Raw genomic sequence first — 27,335 nt, 5'->3', positions numbered from 1 at the left:
TAGAATGTGAATTTCAGTTTAATAAACAGTCAATTTCAGGCAGACTGTCTCTGAACTAGGTTTTCACTTCTATTTTAAAACATCAAAGAAAATCAAATTTCAGGGCACTTTCTTTATGTCATTAGTATTTCTCAAGGTAGCGTGCAGAGAAGTAGCTTTTAAGCCTGAATTTCTCTACACTCAGAAAAAGCCCTTAGTCTGACCTCAAGGCACTGCACTAGGATTTGTCACAATTTGTGACCCAGCTACATTAATTACACTCCTTGGCAAGTGGAAATCCACAAGTTTCTGAACCAACCTTTATCATCGAAATTTTAGCACTTGAAATTTTGAGAGAGGCGAATTACACAATTCTATCTTTTTACCCTACGATTTTGGTTAAATCAGCTTTGTTCCCATAAATCTATGAGGGGAAAAAAAAAAGCATAATTCTATTCACAATTCAATACAGCTGTGTATGACTGGCTTCAGCCCTAGGCCACAAGCCAGGAACTTCTGAGTTCAAGTCTGGCTCTGCCTTTGACTTTCTGTGTGGCCTTCAGAGAGCCCCTGAACTTCTCTGCTTCTCTTACATCCGTACACTTACCTTACAGAAAGGCACTTGCTTTGTTTGTAGAGGCTTTTCCCAAACACAAAACTCGAACTGACTTTAAGAGCCATTTTATTTTTATTGTGTATTGAACAGCTAGGGCCTGCCAAGAAATCTCTGTCAGTTGATACCTGGTGGTTTTTAACTGTAGTAACTGCCAACATGCACTTATTACATACATGCATACACACACCCATATCAGACACACACAAATAAAAGAAATGAAGTGGGAAAATAGACCATTATTTCAAAGTTTCTTAACAAACATGATGAAAAAAGGAAATTGAGTTACATGCTATAATTACAGTGAAGAGCAGTCTGCAACCTTGTTCTTATTAATGCACTGAGGCAGTGGTGAAGCCTGTTTTTAACAGCTTAACAGAGCAAGCAATGCTCAAGCTAAAATGATCACAGCAAGTAATATTTAAAATAGTACCTAAACAATAGGAAAATGGCCCAAGAATGCAAAGGCAAAGAAGCATTTAAGCTTAACCAAGTTATCTAACACTATCTGAAGCACCATTTAAAAGGTAAGTTTTTCTTAAGCAAAAGATCAAGGGAAGTTACATAAACTTAAGCTGACCTCATACTTGCAAGTCCATAGTAGCAGAGTTTCACTTCACATTACCTGGATTGAAGCAGAACGTAACGGAGACATAACGGTGACACAGCCAACCTCAGCTTTTTCCGAGCACAGAACACCCAAATACGGCTCATCATCTTTAAAACAGCCACTTTTAAATCCACATCTGAGAAACAATCTTGTCCCCAAAACTTCATAAAGACAGGCTGACTTTCCAAAAACCAACCTGTTTGGTTTTTAATGGCCCAACTATGGAAAGCCAGCTTAAAGAACTCTGCACCTGTGGCTTTAGGATACTTTAAGCTGCCAAGGTAAATTCTAGCCTCTCAAAGTTTAGGTTTTGTCTGCTTTTGCCTTTTTCATCTTTTTATACCCTAAAATCTGGTAAAAACACTTCCTACAGTTTTTCTGTGTCAGGATATATATTTTATTTATAGTAACTGGAAAATGTAGAGCAAAACTATCTCCTAATTAACAACACAGCAGAGTTAATTTGATGCAGAATAATGTGCTATTTTGTGATAAAAACAGTTACTCAAGGACTTAATCAGAAGTCATCATTCCAGAATAGCAACCATGCAAGATGAGGTGGTAAAATGTAAATTCAGACAGCTTTTGCACAAGAAGACTAAACTGGTTCAAACAGCTGAAAAATTATCTGCTTGTACAGCTTAGGATTCTCCCATCCGAGGTCACTTACTAAACCTTCCTACTATAATTGAGAGGCTTTCAAAACGTATTTGCCAATTAAGGAAAATAAGGAGAAATGCCTTTTTGAAGAAGTACATGTAACGAAACGTACTAGGAACATTTAGTTTCCACCCAGAGGAGATTTTGTTTATAGTTTCCCACTCCACCATCAGTGTGCTTGCATCGGATGAAGCAGTCAAACACTACACAAGGCCAGCATGCTGGTTAGCAAAAGTGTTCCTGCTAAGGTGATCTAGATCTGCTCTGAAGAGAATTACAGGATACAGACAAAGACAAAATCAAACAAAGTAACCTCAATGCCTTTCTCAGCATTGCTTGGTCTGGTTGATATGTATCAAGCAGATAATGTGAACATTATCTGCAAAGGAACAGAAAACTTGACTCTGTAACACAAGGCTATTTGGTTTAAAATTCCCATTAATATTGCTACAACTAACTTCTGCAGCACCAGCTGGAACCTTCTTTTATACTAGGCTAAAAAAAAAACTTTTGGAGTTTTACTTCAGGTTAACCAAGCATTTTTAGAGGCAATTTGAACCCAGCCCACATTTAGATTCCAACCAGTGCACATGAACATGTAATGGCATCCACAAAGGGAAACAGAGCTAGATATAAAATAACATACATATAACCTCAACAGGACATCCTCTATTTCCATGTGCTATATTTTTAACCAGTTTTAAGTGTATTATTTTGTATTTTTCCAATATTTATCATAGAAGATCCCTTAACTAAAAGAGTGAGATAGTAACACTAATAGTACCCATGTAAAACCTAACAAAATAGTAAAGGTTTATTTATATAATCTCAACTAGGATATAGAAAAATTATTTTTTTAAAATTCACAGGGGAATGAAACAATATACTATTTTCTGTATCACAGGACAACTGGTTTTCAGTGCACATAGGAATAAAGCTAGGAAAAAAACACGTGCTAAGTTTTGGTGCCTTCTGCCCTCTCTTCCCCTGCATATAGAAGGAAGCCATTTTCACTTTCATTGTCCTCAAACTCTCTCCAAGTAGAGGCAGAACAACCTGGAAAAAATCCAGCAAGAGCTACCAGATTAGAATTTCCAAGCATTATAATACCAAAATTGACTTGCATGTTGTGATCAAATCATCCTCCCTATGAATTGTTCAGCAAAAGGCTGAGCAAAAACATGCTGTATATATCACTGGCAAAGTGATGTATCAGAATATATTGGTTTTGCTATAGTTGACAAAGTTCTCAGCAGTAGCCAACCTCTTGCCAAAGAAAGCTGTTTTGTAGTCAAGTATATCCAGAGTACCAACACAGAATTAGAACCACATGTTTTAAATCAGACCCTGAATCTGACATGATTGCTTAAGCAAAATTATATACAATTAAAAATATAAATGCTAATACAGAAGCTGCAACAAGAGCATGAACGCTGCTAAATTAGCACGCTAATATTAAGTTGCTATGTCTTCTACTACCTAAATTTCAAACCAGGGGCAAAAAAAGTGGAAGAAAATACTGAAGACTTATTTTCAGGAAGGTTTAAGTGACTGACACAGGACATTGCATCCTGGCAAACTGGATAGCTCAGGCACAGACAACTTCACAAACATACAACGAACCACAATGACAACATATTCGTGTATATTTGCCACAGAGCACATGTAAAATGGGACAATTAAGCTCAACTCTAATTAATGGTTAAGTGGCATTAACAGATTATATATTTAACCTTTCCTATTTTCACAGAGGTCAACTAGCTCAAAAAACTCAGAAACTACAACAGATTTTTTTTAAAAAACCCAATTCTAGCAGTGTCACTGCAGCTTAAGTTTTGCCATCTTCCTGTGTACATGAAGGTTGTGTCCAACAGCCACTGAGATTACAAGTGGACAGCAGATTTATGATTATGTTATCCAGCAAATGCTGTGCTTAAAACGTGGGGAAAAAACCCACTGAGAAAACCAGAAGTAATTTTCTCATTGTTTTCTTTTTTAAAGAAATACTTCTCTGATTCAGAAATTAAGGCAATGTTCTGCTTTAGTTCAAATTGGTTCAGCTATACTCTGAGCTGTACTTCAGGAAGCCTTAACTCTACATCTGCTAAGCACACTGGGAAAGATGAATGTGCTTTCCTTGTAATTTTAGCATGCACAGTGGGGTTTCTTGTACTTTTAAGAAACTAAAAAAGAATGGTCACCTTGATTTAAAAAAAATCATGCCTTTCTGCTTTTTAGTTGCTGAAGTAACTATGCTATTCAAAGCACATCCAATCATGATGGAGCTCTATGTCAAAATGATGCTCGTATGACACAAATTAGACAACTAGTTATTTGTTTGCAGAAAATGTATCTAATAAAAATAAACACAAAAAAGCTGAAGTGTTTTTTTCTCTAGACTACCTCCCTGTAATATTTCTTTCTGCTTTTACTGGAGCTACCTCAAAATTTGTTGATCTCCCCCACTGTTAAAATGTGGCCTCACACATCGCATCGTAAGAGAAGAACTCCCCTGCTGGCATGAAATCAAACACAGTTGTACCTTGATGCCTTGTTTCAGTTTTGTTGTAATAAATTCCAAGGTCATATTTCACTTCTGAAAGTCTCAATTTAACACACATTTTTATTAATATAAACATTTTTTATACTTTTTAAGCATTTTTCCGCCTATCACTGTCAAGGTACTTTTAGATTATTTTCTCTGCATAACATATACAAACATCCATTTAATTGAGTTCAGACACAAACTGCAGAAATGAAAGGAGCAGCAGTCAACTTCCATTCTTACTAACTGTGGTTTTTAACAAAACTGCCCTCACTAGTTTATCTCCAGCTATATTTTTCCATGGTGTTTAACCCGTTTTGGTTCGTTTTGCCTTTGCCTCCTGTTTTATTAATAAATCAGGGTTTGCACATATTCATGCTGCTCCCAGAATATATCATCTGTTTTAGCACGGAAAAAACCTCAAACCCACCAAAACAAAACCCCAACCAAACAAAAAACAAAACACAAACCCCCCTGGTTGTGTTCTTCAGTAGGAAGCCTATGTGTAAAGGAGAGCTTATGCATCGACAAGTGCTAAATGTACAGCTCTGGAGTTGGAATTCACCACAAATACAGAAAGACACCATTCCTCTGGTGTTCTGAAGAACAATTATGGCACCAGCACAACAACAAAATAGAAATATTCTTAATATACAGTATTTACCTTCATGATAACTGCACATTTGCCTTTAATGCTGAAATGACCAAAAACTGCTATCTTGACATCCAACTTTAAACATGACTTAAAACATAACTTGTTTGACCAATATTTGAAACATACCACTTGTAATCATACCATGTAAGACTGCTAATGCTAGCATTACATTAGCAACTAAAGATTTAGGAAGAAATACTTCTTTGTATTAATCTAACCTGAATTTTACATCTGTTTAACAAATTAATTCTGGAACAATAATGTTAGCCCAATATTTAAAGTTTAGCTACTTGAAATCTAAAGTGACAACACTAGAACCCTGACACACCTGATTCCCTTGACAGGACATGAAATACAAGTCCTTGGAGCTAAACATCCTATGTATCTTATTTTCTTGCCTCAGTTCTTTAGCTGTTTAAACAGGACACCTAAGTATTCTTAGGAAGGTGAAACAGCTCTTAGGAAGGCATTAGATAGTTTCTTAATCAATTAAAGCAAAAAAACCCCTGAAACTTTTCAGTTATGAACTACTACCAGCTGAAGAGAGCAACAAGGGTGCAGGTTCCAAGAAATATTGTTCAAGATAAACTGTAAACTTCTCACCTTCCACCCTGGTCCAAAAGGAATGTAGATCCATAAGGACAAGAATTAAAGAAATCTGCTTCAAGATGCAAGTGTCTAAAGGAGCACTAGGAAAGTTGTGGATCAACATTCTCTTCCAGAAATATTATTTTTCTATAGATTTTTTCCTCATAGATTTCTCCTCTACTAAGCCGCCTATTAGTAAGTAAGAAACAAAAATCTTAAAAGGTTAAGTTCAGCTGAAATCAGCTGGCAAAGACTGCATGATCTTACAAAGTTTCCTTTTCTTCCTTCTCAGCAGGAGAGAAAGAAGCTAAAAGAAAAGCAACTGAAACTAAGCATACTGATCTTTCAGTCACTTGTTTTCCCTGAATTTTTTCCCATTAGAATTGCAGACTCCTGTATATCGAAGCTCAGTGGTAATAAGGCTTTTCTTGTCAATTATTTCTCAAGAATCTCTTAGATGTAGAGCAAAAATCTCCAGGGGTTCTGCTGACTACAGACTTCACTGTAGCTTTCAACCTACTAAAATAGTCTTCTTTGGAAAGGGACTGATTGCTGTAGATACCAATAGCAATTGACATGCAAATGCAAACAGAAAAAAAATTAATAAAGCTTCTGAACTCAGCATCTTCACTGCTAACTGAATGAAGCAAAAAAATCTTCCCCTACCCTATGCCTCTGTAAGCTTCAAACTGATCTAGAAATTGCAGCTCAACTCAGCTCTCTCAAAATTGTTTTGTTCCTGCTGTAGTGCAGGAATGCACTAAATACAGTGTTGAGAATTGCTCAGATTCATACTTAAAATCCTATGGTTGCAGAGACTGCACAGTCCTCAGCACACCCTGCAGTAAGATCTGAGAGGTCAAAAGCATATTTATAAGAGGAATTATTTTAATTGGCCTTTCCTATTCACAGTTACAGTGTCACAAAGCTGCTTAAATATCTGACAGAGTCCGTATTGGAATGATTTCTATTATTCTCAATAACTGCCTTTTGTCTGACCCACGACAGCTTCTGTAGCTAGGAGCAGTAGCAGATATTGGGAACCACCCTGTATTCCATCACCTTAACCATCAAGCTATATGTACAAACAGCTACACATTCTGGAAGTGTGTAACGTAGGCAGTAAGGCATGAAAGCGAAAAAATACACAAAAAAGGCGAGTACTGTTCTGAAGAGCAGATTCTGGGAAGACTACATCCTACAATACTGCCAGCTCAGGACACAGTTTGGGTTTTCTTTACTTCCTCAGTTCAGCCATCCCGTTCTACAGCAATTATCACAAACTACAGTAACTGATGCTTCTGTCCAGTAAGCACCAAATCTGAGCACACTCCTACTTTAGACTGCATTTGAAAACCATTCTAATGTCTAATTATTGTCTGTCAGTCAACAGGTAGATTCAACATATTCTGGCTACATCCAGATCTCCACTGAGCCCAAGAAGGCTTTGAATAACAAAAGCCATCAGGGTACATTATGTCAAATACACAATGTTTTTATAGCATTTCCTCAGGTAACTACCAGTAACATGAGGGTGGAACCTAGTAAGTTCATTAACTCTATGCAAGGGGCACGTGTTACTTCATGTATTAACTGGGTTATCCATCACTATTAAATGCTTAATGACCAAAATTACCAGCAAAATAGAGTATCTAAAATTTGAACGGAGGTCTCTTTTATTGGCTTCCTCTAATTTAAAATTTTAAAAAAACCAAACCTTCAAAAACACCATCTCTTAATTTCCACGAGAAACTTAACATGCTGCAGAATTGTTTTGAATATTTGCTAGCTTGTGCAGAAGAAAAAAAGTCCCAATATGCACAAGCCTATAATGACCACAGCCAGATACATTTTCAATAAGCTTACTAAAATCTGTATCTTTCATTTGTGTTTAACTGTATGCACATAAGGCCACAAAGAAATATAAAATATGAGCCATCTTGTATGTTTACAAAGTTGACCTGCTAACCATAATCACTGCACTAATACACTGCAATGTGGAGCACATTCACACGATTATTTCTAGAATTATCTGCTGCTTCATGTTCAGCTACAAAAAAATATCACAATGCAATGCCTGTGAGAAAGGGGTGAAGAATAATGTATACCACCACAGAAATTTTTTTTCATTTAACCTCACAGAAAGGAGCATTACATCACACTCTTACAATGCAGGAGGAGGGGCCTGTTCTCAGAAAGCAAGCTCCAGCTATTTCCCTTTAATTTTCTGCTCGGTTCTGGAGGGAGTTGCAAAAATAACTCGGATTTAAATTTTTAGCAACACAGAAGGCTGGGGGGGGGGAGAAAAAAAAAAGCGAGAAAGAGCAGCCCTTCGCCTACATTTACTAAGGTGCAGCTGAACGCTTGCTTTCCGTAGAACACAAAACCGCGGCAGTGGTCGGCACCCCGCACATTCCTGAATACCTGGCGCACGCCGGACGGGCCGCCAGCCGCGGCCGAGCCCGCGCGGGAGCCCCGCGGCGGCGGCGGCAGCGCCGGGCCCGGCCGGAGCCCCGGCCCCGCAGCGCTCCCCGGGGCTCGGCGGGCAGGCTCCGTCCCTGCTCCCGCGGAAGGCACGGCCCCAGCCGGCCCCGCTCCGACCCAGAAGCAGAAAGAATGCGAGCCCGGTTTTAGACATGCAAATTTTTGCAGCAGATTTAAGAGCTCTGGGTGCTGTGGGGAAGAAATCCCTCTTTAAAAAGCTTCTATTTAAATAAAACAAGATTTTCAGCATTATCTTGTACTTCACCAGCTCGGAAAATACAAACGATCTTCTGTAATTTACCTATGTGTTTTAAATTACAAATATCTTCCAAATCCACAGCACACTTGTACGGAGAGCTCCTTCTAAAAAAACCCCAAAATCCACTAAAAGTGCCGAACACGTACAAGCAGACAACATCTGAAGCAAGTCTTTGTGCTAGAAAAGACACCTCTGCAAAACCACGGATGGAAACGGTCAGCTCAGGCTCTTAAAGAAATCAATTGATAGGTAAAAACAATACAACATAAACGTACCACTAACCTCATAAAGTGCAGCAGTGCTTAAATCCAGCGAGTTGAGGCATACAAGGTAGAAATGGAAATGAAAAAAAAAAAGAAAATCCAGAAATGGTTTTGTGTTTTTGCTTTTTCGTTTAGGTTTTTTTTTTTCCTTTTTTGTTGAATTTTTTTTTTTTGCTCTCTCTTTTTTCAATTTTTCTTTATTTCAAGCGTTCAGAACCCAGCAGACGCTCCGTCGGCCATTTTGGCTGCGCTCCCTCGCTCTCTCCTCTCGCTCCCTCCCTCTCGCTCCCTCTTGCTCTCTCTAAAGGAAGCTGCTTTTTTGTGACCTTCAAATACGGGCGGCTCACGTGACCTCGCGCGCGCTGTCACTCACCGCCCGGGCCCGCCCCGCCGCCCGCCTTAAAGGGACATCGCCCTGCCCGCACCGGGACGGCCTCTCCCGCCGAGCCCCGCGCCCCGCCGGGATCCTGCTTCCCCCGTCCTCGTCGGGCAGACGCGAGGCACAGGGAGGGTACCCTGGAGGAGCCCCGAGAGTACGGAGGGCGGCCCAGATGGAGCTCCTCTCTTTAAAACCGGCTAAAAAGCCAGCAGCCAATTATGCTAATTCCACATTAGGGCTGCAGAGCCGACAAGCGGCGAATGGTGAATGCTAAGTCCCTCCAACCACACGCGCTGTGCTGCGGTGCACCCGGAACACCGACCCTGGCGCTCGCTTGCAGAGGAACCCCCATTTTAAGCACAACGCCCTCCTGACTCAAGGACAAGAGGTTCATGCTCAGACCAAAGTTAAGCGTGTAACCAGACTGCCCACACCACACGCACGCATAAACCCGAGATCAAGGTCCAGGAACACCCGCAGGACAGCAGAGCAAACTCGGTCTCTCCTGCTGCCTTGCCTGCTTTAAGTCTCAGGCTGCAACTCAGCCATTTGGCAGACGCTCCACAGCCTCCTCCCAAAAATTTCCATAGATAACCGCTCTAACAGCGGTGTAAACAGAGAATCCTAGCATCTTGTAACATTAAAAAAAAAATCTGCAGGATGTTTCCAGATGTTACCCTGAATGTGCAGAAACAGTAAAGACTGCAGTTCAGCAAAAGGATGTGGTGACGCGGGTATGATCCTGCCGTGAGGAGACTTGCTCCTGAGTCAGCCCTACACAGGTAGGAAATGCTGGAGCTGACTGTGTAATGGAACCATGCCTGGCGAGGGAAATGACAGCTCGCTCGGGAAGCTCTCGGGAGCACCCTCAGGATCGAACCCGTAAAATGTACAAGTTTATAATTCTGTACAGTTATGCAATGTAACAAAGTAGAAAGTAAAAAAGCCAAAACGCACCTGAACACGAGGAGAAATTTTAACACATACACCTTTGTACATACTTTGCCTGGGTGTGTGCAAATTGGTTTAAATATGCTACAGCAAGTAGAGTATGAACACTGCCATCACAGATCTACACTTATATTACTGCTATACTTACACGAACTTCTACTTAATCATTCTGTGTAATATTAGCCAAAGATTAAGTGCTGCTAAATCCTTTAGACATAAAACCACTGATCAAGTGTGAGGCTAACTCTCGTGATTCAACAGGATGGTCTCCCTAACCCTTTGCACTCTTTTTTGTACTCCCAGTCTCTGCACAAATCAAATTGATTATGATCAATGATTTTCCTTGCTATGCTTCATCCAGGTAGTAAGCAACAGAGGGAACCTTGCCATCAAACTCTGTTAAGTTGTGCCTTTACAAATTTATATGAAAATCTGCTTTTACCAATAATTCCAGTACCACCAATTATTCTGAGTTGGAAGGGACCCACAAGGATCACTAAAGTCCAACTCCTGGCCCTGCACAAGCCACCCCAAAAATCACACCACGTGCCTGAGAGCATCATCCAAATGCATCTTGAACTCTGTCACAGACATGGTGCTTTCGCCAAACTTTGACCAGACCTCTTTAAGCATCTAAATCACTCATTCACGACAACGTGATGGAATGAAACTAACGTGGAGGGCACTCCAAAGGAATTAATTTGGGGGGGCAGAAGCTGCACATCTTATGAGTGAGAATTAAAATTGTTAGTATGTATTATCATAGAACATAAGCCACTGGCCTCATCAGGGGGCCATGAAAGGCTAGTGGCTCTGTTTCTGACATGTTTTGCTCCCACCCTCGTGATAAGGTGTGGTAGCCAGGCGGGAACGTACAGAAACTCAAAGTGGGGATTTTGCCACTGGACTGGCAGATGGGATTTCTTCAACAGGACTACAGCCTGCACTGTAACCATCTGTCTCTGCAGGCTCAAGAAACTCTGGCAATAGCTAATGTGAGTTGTGTGTTTGGGTACTTAATGAAATAGAAGCAGCTGGATGTAACTGCTCAGGTTGCTCTGTCTAAACCAGAGCAGAGAATTGCCCTGCTGGATGTAGCAGATTGGAGTGTTTTGTGGCTGGTCTAATCCAAACATAGCAATTTAGGAAATGTGGTGAAAACTCGGGGAACATCTTATTTGTGGCAAGACCCGAAGAGAACACCACAATTGCTCTAAATCCCTAATGACAAAATCCAAACCAAGGCATCCGATTCACACAGTTTCATAAAAGCAAATGTATATGCATATCTATGAAACAGTTGCCCTCTCCTGAAAAAATACATTATGTACTGCAGCTACATGTTCTATGCATGTTCACACTGAGTAAGACAGTATGCATTAAGCTACAGACAATTTTACTCCCTCTCAAAAGCCAAATTGTTTTACTGAGACCTATAAATCCTCTTAATTTTTCTAGGGTTTGCCAACTCTCCATTCTGAAGTCCTGGAAGCCTTTATTTCAAGGAGTTGATAATACTGTGATGACTTTCAGAAACAAGCACTCACTTGATTTGCTATGTATCCAAGCGGAAATAACTGTTATAAAATTTCACCTTACCAATGTTCTAGCTTTTTTAATCAAAAAGTAAGCAAATCGTAATTTAACCAAAAATATTTAGAGAGGCCGGCATGGGTAATTCTTAAATAACTGTAGCTTTAATTGAAAATTTTCCACTAAAGTACCATTTGAAAGGCACTAATTCTTTACCTATTCTTGCTGGCATATTGATCAAGATGGCTAATGAAAAGTTTTTGGGTTTTTGTTTGATTTGGGAGGATTGTTGAGTTTTATTTGTTTGTAACGCAGCACAGTAGTCCAGAAAACAGTGGAGTAGATCATAAAAGTATACAGCATATCCAAAACCTGCACATTCCTTTTCAGACGGCAATTGTATTTCAAAAACCTAACCATTAATTATTTGGATGCCAACAGGCTGTTAATAGCCAGTGTTAATAGGTTATAGCCTTGTTATGTGCTACTAACTTATCTGATTACAAACACTTCATTTCTAAGCTCCTTCCATCTGAGGATCATAAAGCACTTTAAAATTGTTAATGAAGCCTCACAGTGCTCCTATGAGGACAGTATCCAATATGAGCAGACATATACATGCACATTAAGAGAGATGCTTACAATTGTGGATTCCCTGTGCTAGTATCTCAACTGAGACAGGAGAGAAATGTTTTTTAATTCATATTAAGTTGTATTGTGGTTCTAGTAAGAGCTTATTCTTTTTGATGACCTAACAATAATAATCAAGCAATTAGGCTTCAATATTATGTACAGAGGCATGCTCCAGTGTCCACTGGAATTGAGGTATCCACATCCTCTAGCTGTCACCTCAAAAACAAGACCTGGTCTGTCTGACCTGTAGATCTTCTCAGTTTTTAAAGAATCTGAGTTCATCCCAGTCCCTATGCAAACTCCCTCTTTCATGAGCTGGCATTTTGTTTGGGCTCAAAGTCCTACAGTTTCATGTCATATCTTACTTTGAAGGCTGCACCCTCATCGTACCAACACTGGACCCCACCCACTAGGCTTTCTTTACTGCCTATATACCCATGTCACTAAGTGTAAGACTTATTTTTTCCCCCAGGAAGTTCATCATAGCTGATACCATGAGAGTGGAAAAGTCAATTTATCTCCTACTAACACAGCTCCTCAGCAGAAACCTCAAATATTAACAAGTTTCTCATAATGTGAGTGCCTTGTCACCAACTGTCCTTTCTCCTGCTGGTGAAGAGTTTGCCTCCTGAAATATTAGTGGAAAAAAGGCAGATTATATTGCCAAAGTGAACTGAAGCCTACATGCCCTCTACCCTGCTGCAGCTCATCAGTTAGATTTCTCCAGATCTCCCTCTCCCAACCCCAGAAGTGGGGTGCAGTAAGAGATGCAAGGGAATTGGAGGCAGATTACTCACCAGTTCCCCAACCAGTCCCCGGCAGTCCAACCGACTGGGATTACAATGCAATCAAGCATAACTCTTCAAGTTAAAAGCGATCAGAAAAGTGCCCTGTCTTTAAGGCTAAAAGCATAACTCAGGGTAGGGACATGTATGCAAGGAGTATGTTTCATAGTTTCACAATTTCTAATAATAAAAAGCAAGCAGAGGAGAATAAAAAGTCTTAACTATTCATTGGGTGCTCTTAAAACTGCCACATGGTTTATTTCAAGGGAATAATTAAAAACAGCCTCAGTCCTGGATAATGGATGGTTCAGATCACTTTTAAACTATTTTCTCTGAAGAGAGAGATTCTGAAGCCAAACACTTTTGAAAATTGAAGATGATAGCTAATGCTGGCTGTACCAACATACTTTTTTTTAAAGCCTTCATAGCAGTTTCACCTAAGCCATTGTGCAGGAGTGATGACCTCTCTTTCTGCAGGAGTGCAAAACTTTCAAGAGCTCAAACATTCTTCAAGGACAAAACACTCACTCCAAGGAAAACTAGGGTTTTTTGGGGGGTCATCCCCTTCCACACTTAATAAATAGCAAGATATTTTATGCTGCAGAATTCTGAAAACAGAGCTGGCAGTGGTTTTTAACGACAGTAATCAAAAGTATAATGTAAATTGTTTCTTCAGAGAAAAATACCATGACTAAAAGCATCCAACAAAGGAAAAGCTTGCTTGGTTTCTGAAAAGGTAACAGCAGTTTTTGCATCCCTTACACAAAGGAACCTATCAACACATTTTAGGAATTATTATTATTATTATTCAAAACTCATATTGCAACACTGCTTTGGAGCCATACTAAGCTCAGACCCCGTTCATATTTTGCCAGGGAAAAAAAGAAGAATACAAGGCCTGAAAACTTCAGTTTAAGAATGACACGTGACTTCAAGCCCGAGCCAAGTTCTGACCCTATACGTTAATGAAGTGCTCAGGAAAAGATAATGAGTCAGAAGGAAAACTTTATTCAACAAATTTTGCAAACACTCATTTTTCCACCTAATTTTTCCTCAATCTGCTGCAATACTTTCCCTCACTGTTCAGTCTATAAATAATCTACCACTAAGCCTCCACTGCTTCAATTCCCCAAATGTCCTTTCCAGACTGGAGAAAGAGAAAGTTTTCAATCTGTCTTTTAACAAAGTTGTTGGGTGAACAACAGAACTGAAAGCTCATTTCCTACGAATCTCTGTCACACATCACTGAACCTCTACTTTCCACACTAATCCCAGCTTCCTGCACAGCCAGTTCTCCTTTGATGCCAAGGTTCTAACAGTATATTGAACTCTATGCAGAGCTCTTCTCACAAATAGTTTTCACCTCTTTCAGTGCCTGGGCAAAAAACTAGCATTTACTGCGGCTAATCCCAAAGCACACACATGATTAGCTGTTAGAAGACATAACCAGAATAGATAATTATTTGTATTGCTCTGAAACCCTTTGGTTGGTGGTGAAATCAACTTTGGTCTCTTCTCTAGAAAGATATGGAAGTTTAATATATGGGTACTTTTATTATAGGTTCTTCTCTGCCTCACTTGATCAGAACTGGACTAAAACTGGACAAGAGACTCCAAACTTATCTGGGAAAGATAAAGACATGAAAAGCCATTGCATGAGATTTAACTTCTCTAGAAACTGAAAGAATTGACCCCCAACATCATCTCCCACCATGAAGTCCACATCTAAATGTTGATTGAGTTTTTATATCCATATCCTTGTAATTAAATAAGTACTTTCCAGTAACATAAAATGCAATGAAACTTGTGTTCTTCGAATTTCTTTAACCTGCTATTATCAACCCAGAAGTATCTTCATTTTGAAGGCTATAGTTCTATCCTAACAGGTCTTCCTCTTCAGTTCCTACTTTTTCTACACACACAAATCCTATAAACTGCCAAAATATCAAGGAAATTTGAGACAGTTATCTGTTTAATGCAATTACATGAATGAAAGTGAAAAGAGAATCATAGAATGGTTTTGTTCAGAAAGGCCCTTTATAGATCATCTGGTTCCAACCCCTCTGCTGTGGGCAGCGTCACCTTCCACCAGACCAGATTGCTCAAAGCCCCATCCAGCCTGGCCTCAAAGACTTCCATGCATCTTTCAAATAGAGACATTCAGGGGAATGGTACAGTATGTCATCCCATCCATATACACAACAAGTGTTGCTTTCTAGTTGTTATTTACAGCATGCAAATTACCATGCCAGTTACAGGACTGATCCAACTGACTTTCTATCAACCATAACTGTTACTAAGAATTTCAAAAGGAATAATAATTTCATTCATTAGTCTTCCTTCACCCTGTTTAAGCCTTGGGGCTTTAAACATTTTAAAATAACAGCAAGCTTCTGCATGTGACCAGGTTAGAATATTTAAGAAAAAACGTTTTTCATGTCTACAAACACTTTACCACAACAGGACCCCTTCTTTATACAGTGCCTTTAGACTTTACTAAAAAGCAGATTTCTTACAAATACTTTTAAGATATCTCAGAAAAGACAAGGAAGACTTTTGGACTGAAAGTCTTATTCTAGTTCGATTTTTTTTTTCCTACCTAAAAGGAATATATGCTGTGCTCAATGGTTTTTATTTTTTGTTGTTGTTGTTTTGTTTTGGTTTTTTGCTTTAATTTATTTTTGGTGAGATAGTCCACTATCTCTCAACAGATTTTTCTAACTTGTCTTTAGTTTTAGCATGGGGAGTTCAGTCACTGGGCCGGAAACCTCTTAAGCAAAGGAATTTCTGGCATCTTGGTTGAAGCTGGCACCAACCCATTTTCCTTTGTTCTCATTAAAGGAACCATAATATGCTAAGTTAAATAATAATAATAATGATGAAAGCAAGCCAGCCCAAAACAAAACACCCAAAGTAAAAGCAGAATAAAAAGAATGTATTTTGAATGGATTATTGTACAGAGAGGATTTCCCTAATTTGACTATTTTTTTAAATAAAAGCATTATTTATTGCTGCAAAAATCTGTAAACTGATCTTTCCAAGTGACTTGAACATCTTCCCTGAGTAATTTGCCTTCATGTACAGTCCTTCAGTTTGAAATGTCAGGAAAGGAACAGCTAGCCATCCAGGCAGAAAATTCTACAAGCTGTAGCTGTCACAAATATTCAAATGCATGCAGTAACCTAAAAACCAGTACGAGTCCCAAATATGAACAACTTTGACTTAGGGCAAAGAATCCAGCAAATTCAATCTATTTAGGTAAGAGTAAAAGAAATCATACCAGCTCTCCAGACCACAGCATGCCAGAAGAGCAATGCAGCTTAAGACCTCCAAAATATCTCTGTAAACAAGTTTTTAATTGATACCATGTTTACCACATAGTACAATATTTTTAGTCATACAAAGTAAGTAATATCTTCTGCATGGAAATAAAAAGCTTGCTTTTTTTCCTTCCTTCCTTTTCTTCAACCAATAATGGTCACTTCATCAAGGCTAGTATCCACATCTTAGAACCAAGACCATTTACCTTTCTCTACTTTAACTGCTACTGTATCTAAGCTGTAACACATAGTCATCAAAATGTCTACTTTTTCCACACAAACAAAAAGACATCACAAACTCATTTATATGACATAAAAGCAGTAGCGCTTTTTTCCCCTTGCACTCCTTCTTGACCTTAAAAGGAAGATTCAACCATTCAATCATTGTGAGTGTACACACAAAAAATAACAAAAAATTGATGAATTGTGGGGTTTTTTTGAGAGAATGGAGCAGAGAAAAAAGCAGTGAACACCTTAAGTTTGATGCAAAAAAGGGGAAAAAATATTAGGACTGTAATTCATACACATTTATGATGCAACTGACCTGTGCAAGCAGTCCAAAAACTAAATCCTTAGCAAATCAAAATTAGTGGCACTAACTTGGTGTAGATACCACACAAATTAGTCTAAATTGTATTTTTAGATTAAGAATATAGACAAAATGCTAATTTAGACAGGACTCAAAATTATTAAAAGCCCTTATAGAATCATATTAGGTTGGAAAAGACCTTCAAGACCATCAAGTCCAATCCTCAACCCAGAACTGCCAAGTCTACCACTAAATCTTAGGTGATTTTGCTTGCTATTCTTTAAGTCTGTTATCTGACTCCCATGGTAGGTGTCATCCAAGAGCTGCCATTTAAACAGCAATGAAATGCTGAAAAGAGAGCAATGTTCAGCCATCCAAATAAATGATACATCAGAGGGCAGTTACCTCGGGCAGCTCCTTTGGGAGAGAGAAAAGGCAACTTTGGGAGAGAGAGAAAAGGAACGGCAATTAATCAAACAGACCTAAAAACCCCCAACTTTTTGGACAAAGAACTCCAGATGTTAGTAGAGTGTCCAGCAGATAGTTTTTCCTAGAATTCCTGGAAAGGGTCTAGAAGACAGGAGTAGGTGGAGGAGTGGGTGGTGGTGTCTGGAACACAGAGGCTTTGGGATTTTAGTAATATGATCAGTATGCAAATACTCTCCCCTTCAAAGTAAAGTAAGCTCTGTAAGACAGCAGCAAATCAGGATATCCTCCATTCCACCAGCAATCGGAATTACCACTAACTGGAATAAGCAGAGATAACAATCAAAGTATCAAGGATATGTGACTCTATGAGTATTTTGCAGTATCACGTTCATAAATCAAGCAATCTGGAATGGAACATACATTTTCTCTGGTTTTGCAAAGACAAGTGTGAAGTAGTCACTTGATCAGATGAGACTGCAAATTCAGAAGCAGGCTCTGTGCACTTCCTATGCAGGACAAATGCAAATGTTGGGGGGTGGGGAGAGCCCAAACAAACTAGCTTGTTCTCACCACAAGACATCTGGAAGACAGCACCATAAAATCCTCAGAAAAGAAGTGCCAAAGCATTCACACTTAGAATGTACACTATCCAAAATATTTTCCTCTCTCAATATTCAGCAGCAGTGTAGACTAAACACATTGTGATAATAAGTGGGAACTTCACTTCCAAAGTTGACTTTTTTATGTGTGACTTCCTTTTTTATCCCCCTTAACGGTCAGTTGTCTGGCTTCCGTTTCTTTCCACATATTAAGAAATACTTGCAAAACAGCAGTACAGTAGGCTGTAGGTTAGCCAAGGTATATGAAAAGCCTCAGTTTGTTCATGGTTTGAAAGGCAAAAAAAAGATAAAATCATTGAGGACATGAAATGCAGAGTCTTAAAATTAATGAAATGACAGATGAAAACCTTTTCAAGTCTAACTTTCAGAAGTGAATGCCTAATTTAAAAATATTTTTGCTTGGAATACTCAGGTAAGAGTCTCCCTGTGGGTAATACTTATAATTTTAAGTACAAAAACTTCGAAACATTTAATTATAACACTGAACCTGTAAAATATAGAAGACAATGAAACTTTTGCCATTTTAAAGTGCTTGTGTATAAATTCTGCATAGAGTTCAGAAGTACTACATTGTAAGGGTTCAAGTCAGCTTTTGTAACTTTATTGGCTTACAAGTGACAGCTAAAACACATCCGCATCTACAGATGCAGATTTTGCTCCTGTCTCATTCATTTCTACCCACTCAATTGCACAACAAAGGGCAATTATTTTCTCTATGCCTCAGGGCCCCCTTAAACACACAGGTAGACTTGCCTTCAAATGCAAAGTTGTCCTGCCACTTCATTCCCCTCTATGGACTAAAAACATTTGTACAGTATGAAGGTGATGAAAATATTCCTTAATCCTTAGCTGGACTAGTTCTCATTTGGTTTTAGTCTAATGGTCTCACACCCTTAAATACCCTATCAAATCTCTAAGGAGATAAAATTAAAAAGTTAGAACTCTCCTACTCATATACCGGTATCAGAGCAAGCCTGAGTTATCAATGGGTCTGAAGCACAGACTGACACACTGACAGACCTGCAACACCCTGTGACAGAGATGTCTGGTACACCAACATCCCACATCTCCCTGTGGTGACTTGTTAGGATCTCGAGCAGAGGACACAAATGTTTGGGGGCATTTCTTCTTTTACACACAGAGAACAATCAGCAATATAAAAACAGCTATGACTTTATATAATTCTTGAATGTAATTCAAGAAATAACTTGCCATTAATTTCACAGAATTTGGGTTGATATGCAAAATTAGGTATCTCAAATCTGAATTGATAATCTGAATTAGGATTTGGATGCTACTTTGAAAATTGGAGCGTGGATCTTCTGACAAAAACCAACCTCTGCTGAGGTCAGTACTACCAGTAAATTAAAAATGTGCAATGGCACTCAAGGCAAGTCTCAATATTTTCTATAATACTGAATGTCCTTAAAACATCAAACAAACCCCCTGTTATACAAGCCTTTAGCTAACAGTTTACTTTAAATTTGGTAAGAACAATGTTTTATCCTACAGGAACAGAAGCTATGCTAGGGACCTTTCTGGATTTTCAACCACTCAAAACAACTCTGCAGTAGTTCATAACAATTTCTATCATTCCCACCAACCACGCCAGACAACTTCACGTTATACCACTGCAACCTCCTTATAGTTTTCAGCAACACCATGAAAAGTAAGATTGGCTCTTTTGTGCCATTATAGCAGTGATGTTTACATGTGCCCTTGACATCAGCAGGCTGCAGAAAACAAAGACTGGCCTGTAAACTTGGCTTCTTGATTTCACATAGTTTTCACACAGCAAAGCTAAGCCAGGGGGAGGAGGGAATTATTCTGCTGTATAAGTGCACACAGTGGTAAGTTTTAATAAAGACTGGGCCAAGTTCAGACACACACATTCAAAGATGAAATGCAATGATCACAAATTCTTACTGTATATTAGGAAATTTTCTTCAATGTGAGGGTGATGAATATTGCAACAGACTGTCCAGAAAAGCTCTAGAATAAACCCAAAAGCCTGATACAATGTAGAAGTTTAATCTAACCTTCAAATCTGGCCCCCCACCCCCCTTAGAGCATGGTATTGGACAAGATGACTTTCAGAGTCTGTAATTCCTGTTTCCAGGTTAGGCCAATTTAGATACTACTTTCTTTTAACTGTAGTGTCACAAATCCAGGAAGACATTGAATGTTCCAGCTGAAATGTCAAAGAAAAATAAGATACTATTACCAAATGCTAAACAATTTTGTGATTCTCAGTGGTTCCAATGTAATTTTGGCATTACTACAATTTTGGAGGGTTTCATTAAAAACACTTGCTTCAGAATCTGTACATTAAACTATCAAGCAAGGGAAAAGCCTATTCAGTAGGCTTGAAAGTGTCAATGATGCTTTCTAAATTACAGAAATGATCTTGTTTTGATACCTTTCTTACAATATGAATCACTTCCAGATGTACAAATTATCAAGAGAGCTGAAGACTTTTCTCTCCCATTACTACAAAACAGCAAGTGGGGGGAATAGCCAGCTGAGGTGCTTCAAACAGCAGTAGCAGCTTGGCTTACCTTCCTACTAAATGTGAGTATGAACTTGGCTCACTTTTTGTCTAAATAACTACTGTCAAACAGACCACTCCATGTGTCAGTTAGGAAGAGTAAAACATTTACATTTATTTTATAAAAAGGAGTAGCTTTCCATTACCTTGTCTCTTTCACTCATAGGTTAGGGTGCATACATTTCTGGTTGTGACAGCAGGTGGTAATTTATTAGCACAGGCAAAGTTGCTACTTAATGCTGCTAGAGCTAGGAGCAGAACCTCAATTTAAGGACTTCAGCAGAATTCTCTTTCCTGCCCCTATCCCTGCTCCCTGCTCATCAAGAGAAGTTTGACTGTTTTCGAAAGATGTTTCTGGATCACATTTGCCTCATAATCTTTGCTCCAGCACTAACAAAGTAAAAGCCCTATTACTGAAAAGAGCACAAAAGGCTGCTGCCATGTAAAATGTAAGTATTTTGTGGGGGGAAGATAATATTTACTCCCTAAGCATGGCAGTTCAGGTCAGCCTGTTTGTAATGGATGAAAATGTGAGGGAATACCTCTAACAAAATGTTCACCTGTAATTAAGCATAATGACATCTTTCTCCACTGGGAGGGAAGGAAGGAAACTGTTTCTTATAAAACATATTAGCCACATAACAAAATAATGTGACCAAGTGTAACACACAGTTATATCCCATGCCAGAGAGCCAAGAAGGGAGAAGGTTACAGAGTACATAAACACTGAGCAGTAACAATTTGTCAATGAGTCATTGGCCCTCAGCCAGAGCAGGAGCATGATCTGAGAAGGCCATGATCAGCTCCAGCAGTTCGAGCAGGCTCACTTCTTCTGAAGTGCAGTTTTTAGCATAAATCCCTGCTGCACAACCATGACACCTTTGTGACACATGCATTGCACATAAACTGCAAATCTTTCACAGGACCAAGATGACTGTGTCCAATCCATTTCTCACTTTTACTAAGGATTTTGAATGGGTAACTTCCTCATAATTAGCTTAAATTAAAATAAATTATATCCATGTTGTAAATGATCAGTTGAAGATTTCTGAAGACCTTGTATACAGTTTAACCAGGTAATTCCTTCCCCTAAAAGTGACAGGTATCAGAAGACAGCACTTCACAAATATGATCTACAGTTCAATTAAAAATCTTAAAATGCTGTAACTTCAGTATGGTAAATCTGTCCAAAAGAACTGTTCTGTACAGCAGAAAAAAAGGTTCACGACATTGCAGCAGAATTGTTTGTTGCTGCTGGGTTTGTTTGCATTTTTTGTGTGTTTGTTTAATACTAGAAGGTAAAAATGCCCAGTTTTTATCCCCAAGTCTAAATGGGGAAATAATCTGTTTCATAAAGTGCCAGAAATCATCCATGGATGCTGGCTCCTTGTATTCAGTTTTGAAGGCATACCTTAGCAAAGGAAATTTCATACAAAACCAGGGCTAGGTAAGAACTATTGCATCCATTCAGAGTCTCTCAGAAGCATCTTTTCATTTTTGTTCCTTCCAATAAAGCTCTGAGCCCACTGAAATGTAGATAAATACTAAGAAATTTGCAGGGCTTTCCTAGGAGGTCAACACTGGCAGACTGCTCTAGAACTCTGGCGCAAGTTCACTCCCTTGCTGAAACTCTATCTTCTGAACACTTCCTCAACAATCTCAGTGCAGAGCTACCCAGATCAGGCTGCCTAATGAAAGGCAATTAAATTACAATGGCCAACTTTCCTGAAAAGTAAATGAGAGGCAGTCAAAGAAAAAACATTCCAGCTGCATAGCTGTAGAGGCAGTAAATTCTTTTAAGTCTAATGACAGCTAGAAAGGGAAGGAAGTGTATTCAGTGGTGCAGCTATTTCTGTAGAGAACATCTGACTCTACATTCAGTCTTAGAATCTACCTTTCAGTAACAAGCTCCAATGTTATTTCAAACCAACTAGGAGGACAACAGTAGACATGGGTACACCAAATCACAGAATCACTGCAGATGGATGGGATCTCTGAGATCATCAATCCCATCCCTTTGTTCAAAAGACGGTTAACTAGAGCAGGCTGAAGAAGGATTGGGGTTGTGCACAGCTGAGTTTTGAGACACTTAAAGGGCTATGAAGGCACAACTTTTCTGGGTAACCTCTTCCAAGGGCTTGACCATGTTTAACAGTAAAAAAACAAAACGTTTTTTCCCTTGTGTTTAACTGGAATTTCCTGTATTTCAGTTTATGCCAATGGCTTCTTCCCTCTCCAGCAGGCACCACTGTGAAAAATGTGGCTCTGTCTTAGTCTCATCAGACATCTATACACATGGATAATAATATCCTGCCCCAAATTTTCTTATCTCAAGGCTAAATAGTCACAGCTTTCTTTGCTTCTCCTCTGTCAGATGCTCCAGAGTTCCTCTCCATGCTCTTTCAAAAACCCAGTCCAGTATGTTGATGTCCAGCTAATCCCCACTGCAAGTAAATAATACAAAAGAAGTAATTTCAGATTTTTTCTTCCTTCTCTTATGACAAGAGTTAAACTCTCTCAAGGCAGGTAATTTTGTTAGTGAGCTGAAAATTTGATACTGTGGGTAGAAAAAGATTCAAGTGATTGATTTAAATTTAAGAGCAATACCCACAATTGAATTTTGCTGGCATTATGCTACAAGTCACATAAAACAAATACCTTTAACTCTTCTTTGCATTACTAATATTGCACCTTTAGACTTCAATCAAAATATTGTTAAGAATGATATTCCTACAGCAGAATCTGTATGACAAGGTTCCAGATACCACCTGAACACAAATTTATTAGTTCAAAAATAATACCGCCTATCACTAATCTCATATTCTTTAGTAACAACAGTTTTTGAGAAGAGAGATAGTGTTTTAAGCCACTTGAAAAGCACCAATTAAAAATCAAATAAACTATAAAGTAATTCTAGTTTCCACTTGCACTTAAAATAGGACACCTAACAAACACAAGGCTATGACAAATCTAATACAACATCACTCAAATTACTCACTATAATGTATTTTAGTAAACAACTAGATATATAAAGAAACAATTCAGTAGAGCAGAAATCCAACTCCTCCTTTTTATTTCTCCACTTATTTTTCTTCTGTATCTTTCTGAAAATTTCTACTTCAACAACTTTTGTATCTCTTGGTACTACAGTAAGTTGCTCAGTCTGAATAGATAGAAATAACAATTACTTTGAGAAGTTTGGCTCATGTCCATGATGGAAAGAATGTGCATGTTCAGCACTAGAACTTTGCTGACCTCAACTTGCCTACCTCAGAAATGGCTTCTCACTGTCACAGATGCAATGCACTTACAGTTGCCAGCACATCTAAGAAACAAAAGTAGATCTTCACCCCAAGTCACATCCCAGCCTTTCTGCAACAAGCGTGGTGCAATCAACAAGAAATTCTCATGAGGAGACATCCAATTAGGCTCAGAAAAAAAGAATTCTGTGATCTAGATTTTCCAAAGACCACCTTCTTGCTTGCTCCAAATGACAGGAAAAGAAAAAAATGAACTACAGTATCAAAATTGAATTACCATTGCATTTTCTAATGGAAAGAATACGGAATACAACCATCACTGAAGTACTTAGGACAAGGCTCTGTTCTTCCTATCTGAACAAAAACCCAGGGAAAAATTCCAACCAGTACTGGATTTCAGTTTGAAATCATATGAAAAAGCCTTCTCCTAACAGAAATTAGTAATTTTCTTCTCTGTTCAAGCTCTGTGTACCAGCATCTTGTATTGTTCATCCTCAAGAGAGCGTTTTGTCATTTTTGATCCTTTATTAAAATGCATTCTAAAGAAGTAAGGCTCAAAGAGGACCAATCTGCCATATGCACACCAAAAGGAAGGCCCTGTCTCTTTCATATTTCACATTATTTCAGTGAAGAGCAGCTGCATAAAAACCTCATGTACAAACTCACTACATCAGTGCCAAGCTTCCAGAATGATTATCCCTTTTACAACAATTTCTGATTAATATTTTTAAATTCAATGCATATTTCTATGCTTTTACATTTAAGGCAAATCAACATCCTGCCTATTTTTCTTTTTCAGCCACCATCTACTATTTTATATATATATATATATGGATATTTAAGGAACCAAAAGGGTGAGCACCAAGCAACCAACCAATGCTCCCAGCACATTTAAACGAGAGTGCTTCACACCATTTATTATGGTAAGGCCCTTTTTAAATAAACACAGTAACTCACTGTTTGTTTTCTTCACCAGGAGGTGGAGTCTTGCCATGCCCCTCCATTACAAAATCCTCATGTTCCATCTGCAAAGGCAAGCATTGCAGGTCAGAAATCGGTGGAGCAAAATGCACATCACCTAAAGTGGCCCTTTTCATACGCAACAACTCAAAACAGCCACTTTATCACAGTGGCTGGTCCAGAACAGATCATGTAGTTTCTTAGCAACATATGTACATCTCCAACCCCATTGCTATGGTATCATTTCATAGCACAAATTTCAGAAAAATCTAGCAAGGGAAAAAGAATGGTTTAATGGCTACAGCAGAATACTATCAGTCAAAGTACATAGGTTTTAAGTTCTGCTCTGCTAAGGGCTTCCCTTGTCATTCTAAGTATTATTTCTACCACTTCTTCCCTATGTATAAAGCAGGAAGCAAAAAAAAAGGTTTATCAACGTTTCTGGAAAAAAATTTAAATTTCAGAAGAAACTTATTAAGCACAGAAAGAAATTGCTACAAAAGCAGAGTACTTCTTGTGAAAAATAACTTTTCTTTGAAAAAAGACTTTCACTGCACACACAGCTTAGTTAGCAGGGTAAAAAAGAGGCCTAAGGAAACCTCAAATAGATGCTGTTCCAATGACAACATAAGGTAGGCATTTCCTTTGGCTCTCTTGTTAGAAGATTCCAAGGGCAGTAAGGAAGTTTTATGTTTAATTGTTTGCTTTTAAAATATCAGTTTTAGCACAGATTTTCAGTAATTTCTTTAGAGAGAAAGACAAATTACATTATATTTTCTCATTAATTAATTATGCGCTCTTCATTTAATCACTTAATTCAGCCAGAAGCTCTTGCATAGGTAGCAAAACATTCTTCTCTTTATATAAAAATTCAACACATGCAATTAGTATTTTATATAAACATCCAGATACAGTTAGCAATGCTCTACTTTGCCAGCAAAGCCAGCAAACAGGTCACACTGGAATACTCAAAAGCCACACAACAAAGTACTGAATCATAATCACACACAAATGCATGCCACTACATTACACTGGAAAGAGGAGAGAACCACTGTTCAGTCAGATAAGGTAACACAGCTTAGTCAGTCTTTGAAGGGGCAAAACCCTCCCAAACCAAACCAAAATTCCATCAGCCACCTCCTCTTGTGCCCCTGCTCTCCCCCCAAAACAGTAAATTTTACTCATTTGTACATTAATACTTTTGTCAGGTCAAAAATATTTTCAAACCCCTGAAATCTGCATATTGACATCTAACAAGGATACAAGAAATTACATTATTTGACTGCCCAGGCACAGCCCTAAGCAAACCAGGAATGAACTGATAAAGCGGTGAACTCTAAGGTGCTAATGACATCCATAAGACAGACAGTCAATCAAATATGTGTAAATTCACATTTGTAAACATGTACATCCATGTCTCCCAGTCCAAATAGTATTTTCATGTAAAAGCAATGTTTGAAAACAAAATTTCTATTTACAGTTATTAAATAACTTTTATCCACATATTCCCACCATATCAGACACACAAATCTATTTGTACTTCAGTCCATACTTGATTCACAAGAGCTCTAACAGCTGGACTCACACCTGTCTAGCTAAAGAGAAAGACATCTATTTCACTTAACTCAGTTGTTGAAAATGCTGAAACAAGTGTGTCAATGGATAAAATAGCTACAGATTTGTGGCCACATTGCAAAACAGCATGGTTCTGTAACTGAGAGTAAATGTTTAAGAATTACTCTTACACAGGAGGTATTTTAGCCTGTTGCTGGTATGAGACAAGTACAATTCACAGGAATAGTAAGCAAGGGAACAGTTTGTGGCCAGTACTGGGAAGACAAAATGCAGCCTTTCGGAGTAAAGAAACCCTACATACAGCATATATAGTGCTAAACTAACAAGAACCCCATATAAAACAGAAATTCAATGTAATGAAGCTGTAGAAAAGGAGGTATCATTAAAAAAAAGAAAAAAAAAAAGTAGTGTTAAGAGGCAATGATTTTAAACCAAACAAAAACGTAGGAATGGGAAATTATTTTATTAGATGATAATCAAGAAATCTGAGAACTGGAACATCTTGTAGATCACCACCAGAACAAGGCAATCACTGAAGTACTGCTGATAAAACTGTTGCTTTATTATGAACTTTATATGTAGAACACTAGTGACATCCCAGTTCCAGCATGCTTATCTATCAAGGTTTCATTTCAAAGAGAAGTGGGCAAATAATGACAAATAACAAAAGACCTGAGCTAAGAACAAGATTGTGCCTGGACTGACAATCTCTTTTAAAACAACTGGAGAATCCCATCTGTTTTAAGACATGGTAAATCAGTTTTCTGTACTTCAGACAGTAAACAGAAGTATCTGAAATTACTAAAATCTGCATTATAAAAAACTGTAAAAGATATGGTACAATAGCAGAGATACAAGAAGTTCAGCAAAAAAATTAATCACTGAGTGAGGAAGTACTCAGGAATACAGAAACCATTCAATATACAAAATAAAGATTAATTGGTAGAGTTTCACTGATAAATAAAGCCAGTAATAAAATGCACCAACACACAAAAAAAGTCATAGGAAGGAATTGACTGTTAGTGAACTAGAAAAAAAATCTCTTTTTAGAATGGATAAACAACTGGACTTGCAGGAAACATTTGGCTGGTCAGGCTCAGAGGACAAAATACTGTACGCTGCCTAAAGAATGGTATCAAGTGAAGTGCTGCAGGAGT

General features: G+C 38.4%; 1 protein-coding gene across 14 annotated transcripts in view; it reads right to left on the bottom strand.

The window, feature by feature from the left end:
- Positions 1–27,335, bottom strand: part of LOC131591424 (trinucleotide repeat-containing gene 6B protein) — a 124,915-nt gene that overhangs the window by 65,517 nt on the left and 32,063 nt on the right. For 5 of the 14 annotated variants that reach the window (XM_058862111.1, XM_058862108.1, XM_058862112.1 and 2 more), the window contains one exon: positions 24,601–24,668. The exons of 7 other annotated variants lie outside the window; for them this stretch is intronic. In XM_058862111.1, the coding sequence (XP_058718094.1) occupies positions 24,601–24,668 (68 nt within the window). Of the gene's footprint in view, positions 1–8,675; positions 9,928–24,600; positions 24,669–27,335 lie in introns of those variants that run through there. 2 more of the 14 variants (XM_058862120.1, XM_058862115.1) reach the window with 2 other exon arrangements.

Source organism: Poecile atricapillus, chromosome W (genome assembly GCF_030490865.1).
Source record: "Poecile atricapillus isolate bPoeAtr1 chromosome W, bPoeAtr1.hap1, whole genome shotgun sequence".
Classification (NCBI taxonomy): domain Eukaryota; kingdom Metazoa; phylum Chordata; class Aves; order Passeriformes; family Paridae; genus Poecile; species Poecile atricapillus.
Note: the sequence above shows the minus strand (reverse complement) of the source record. Positions and strands in the feature narration are given on the sequence as shown.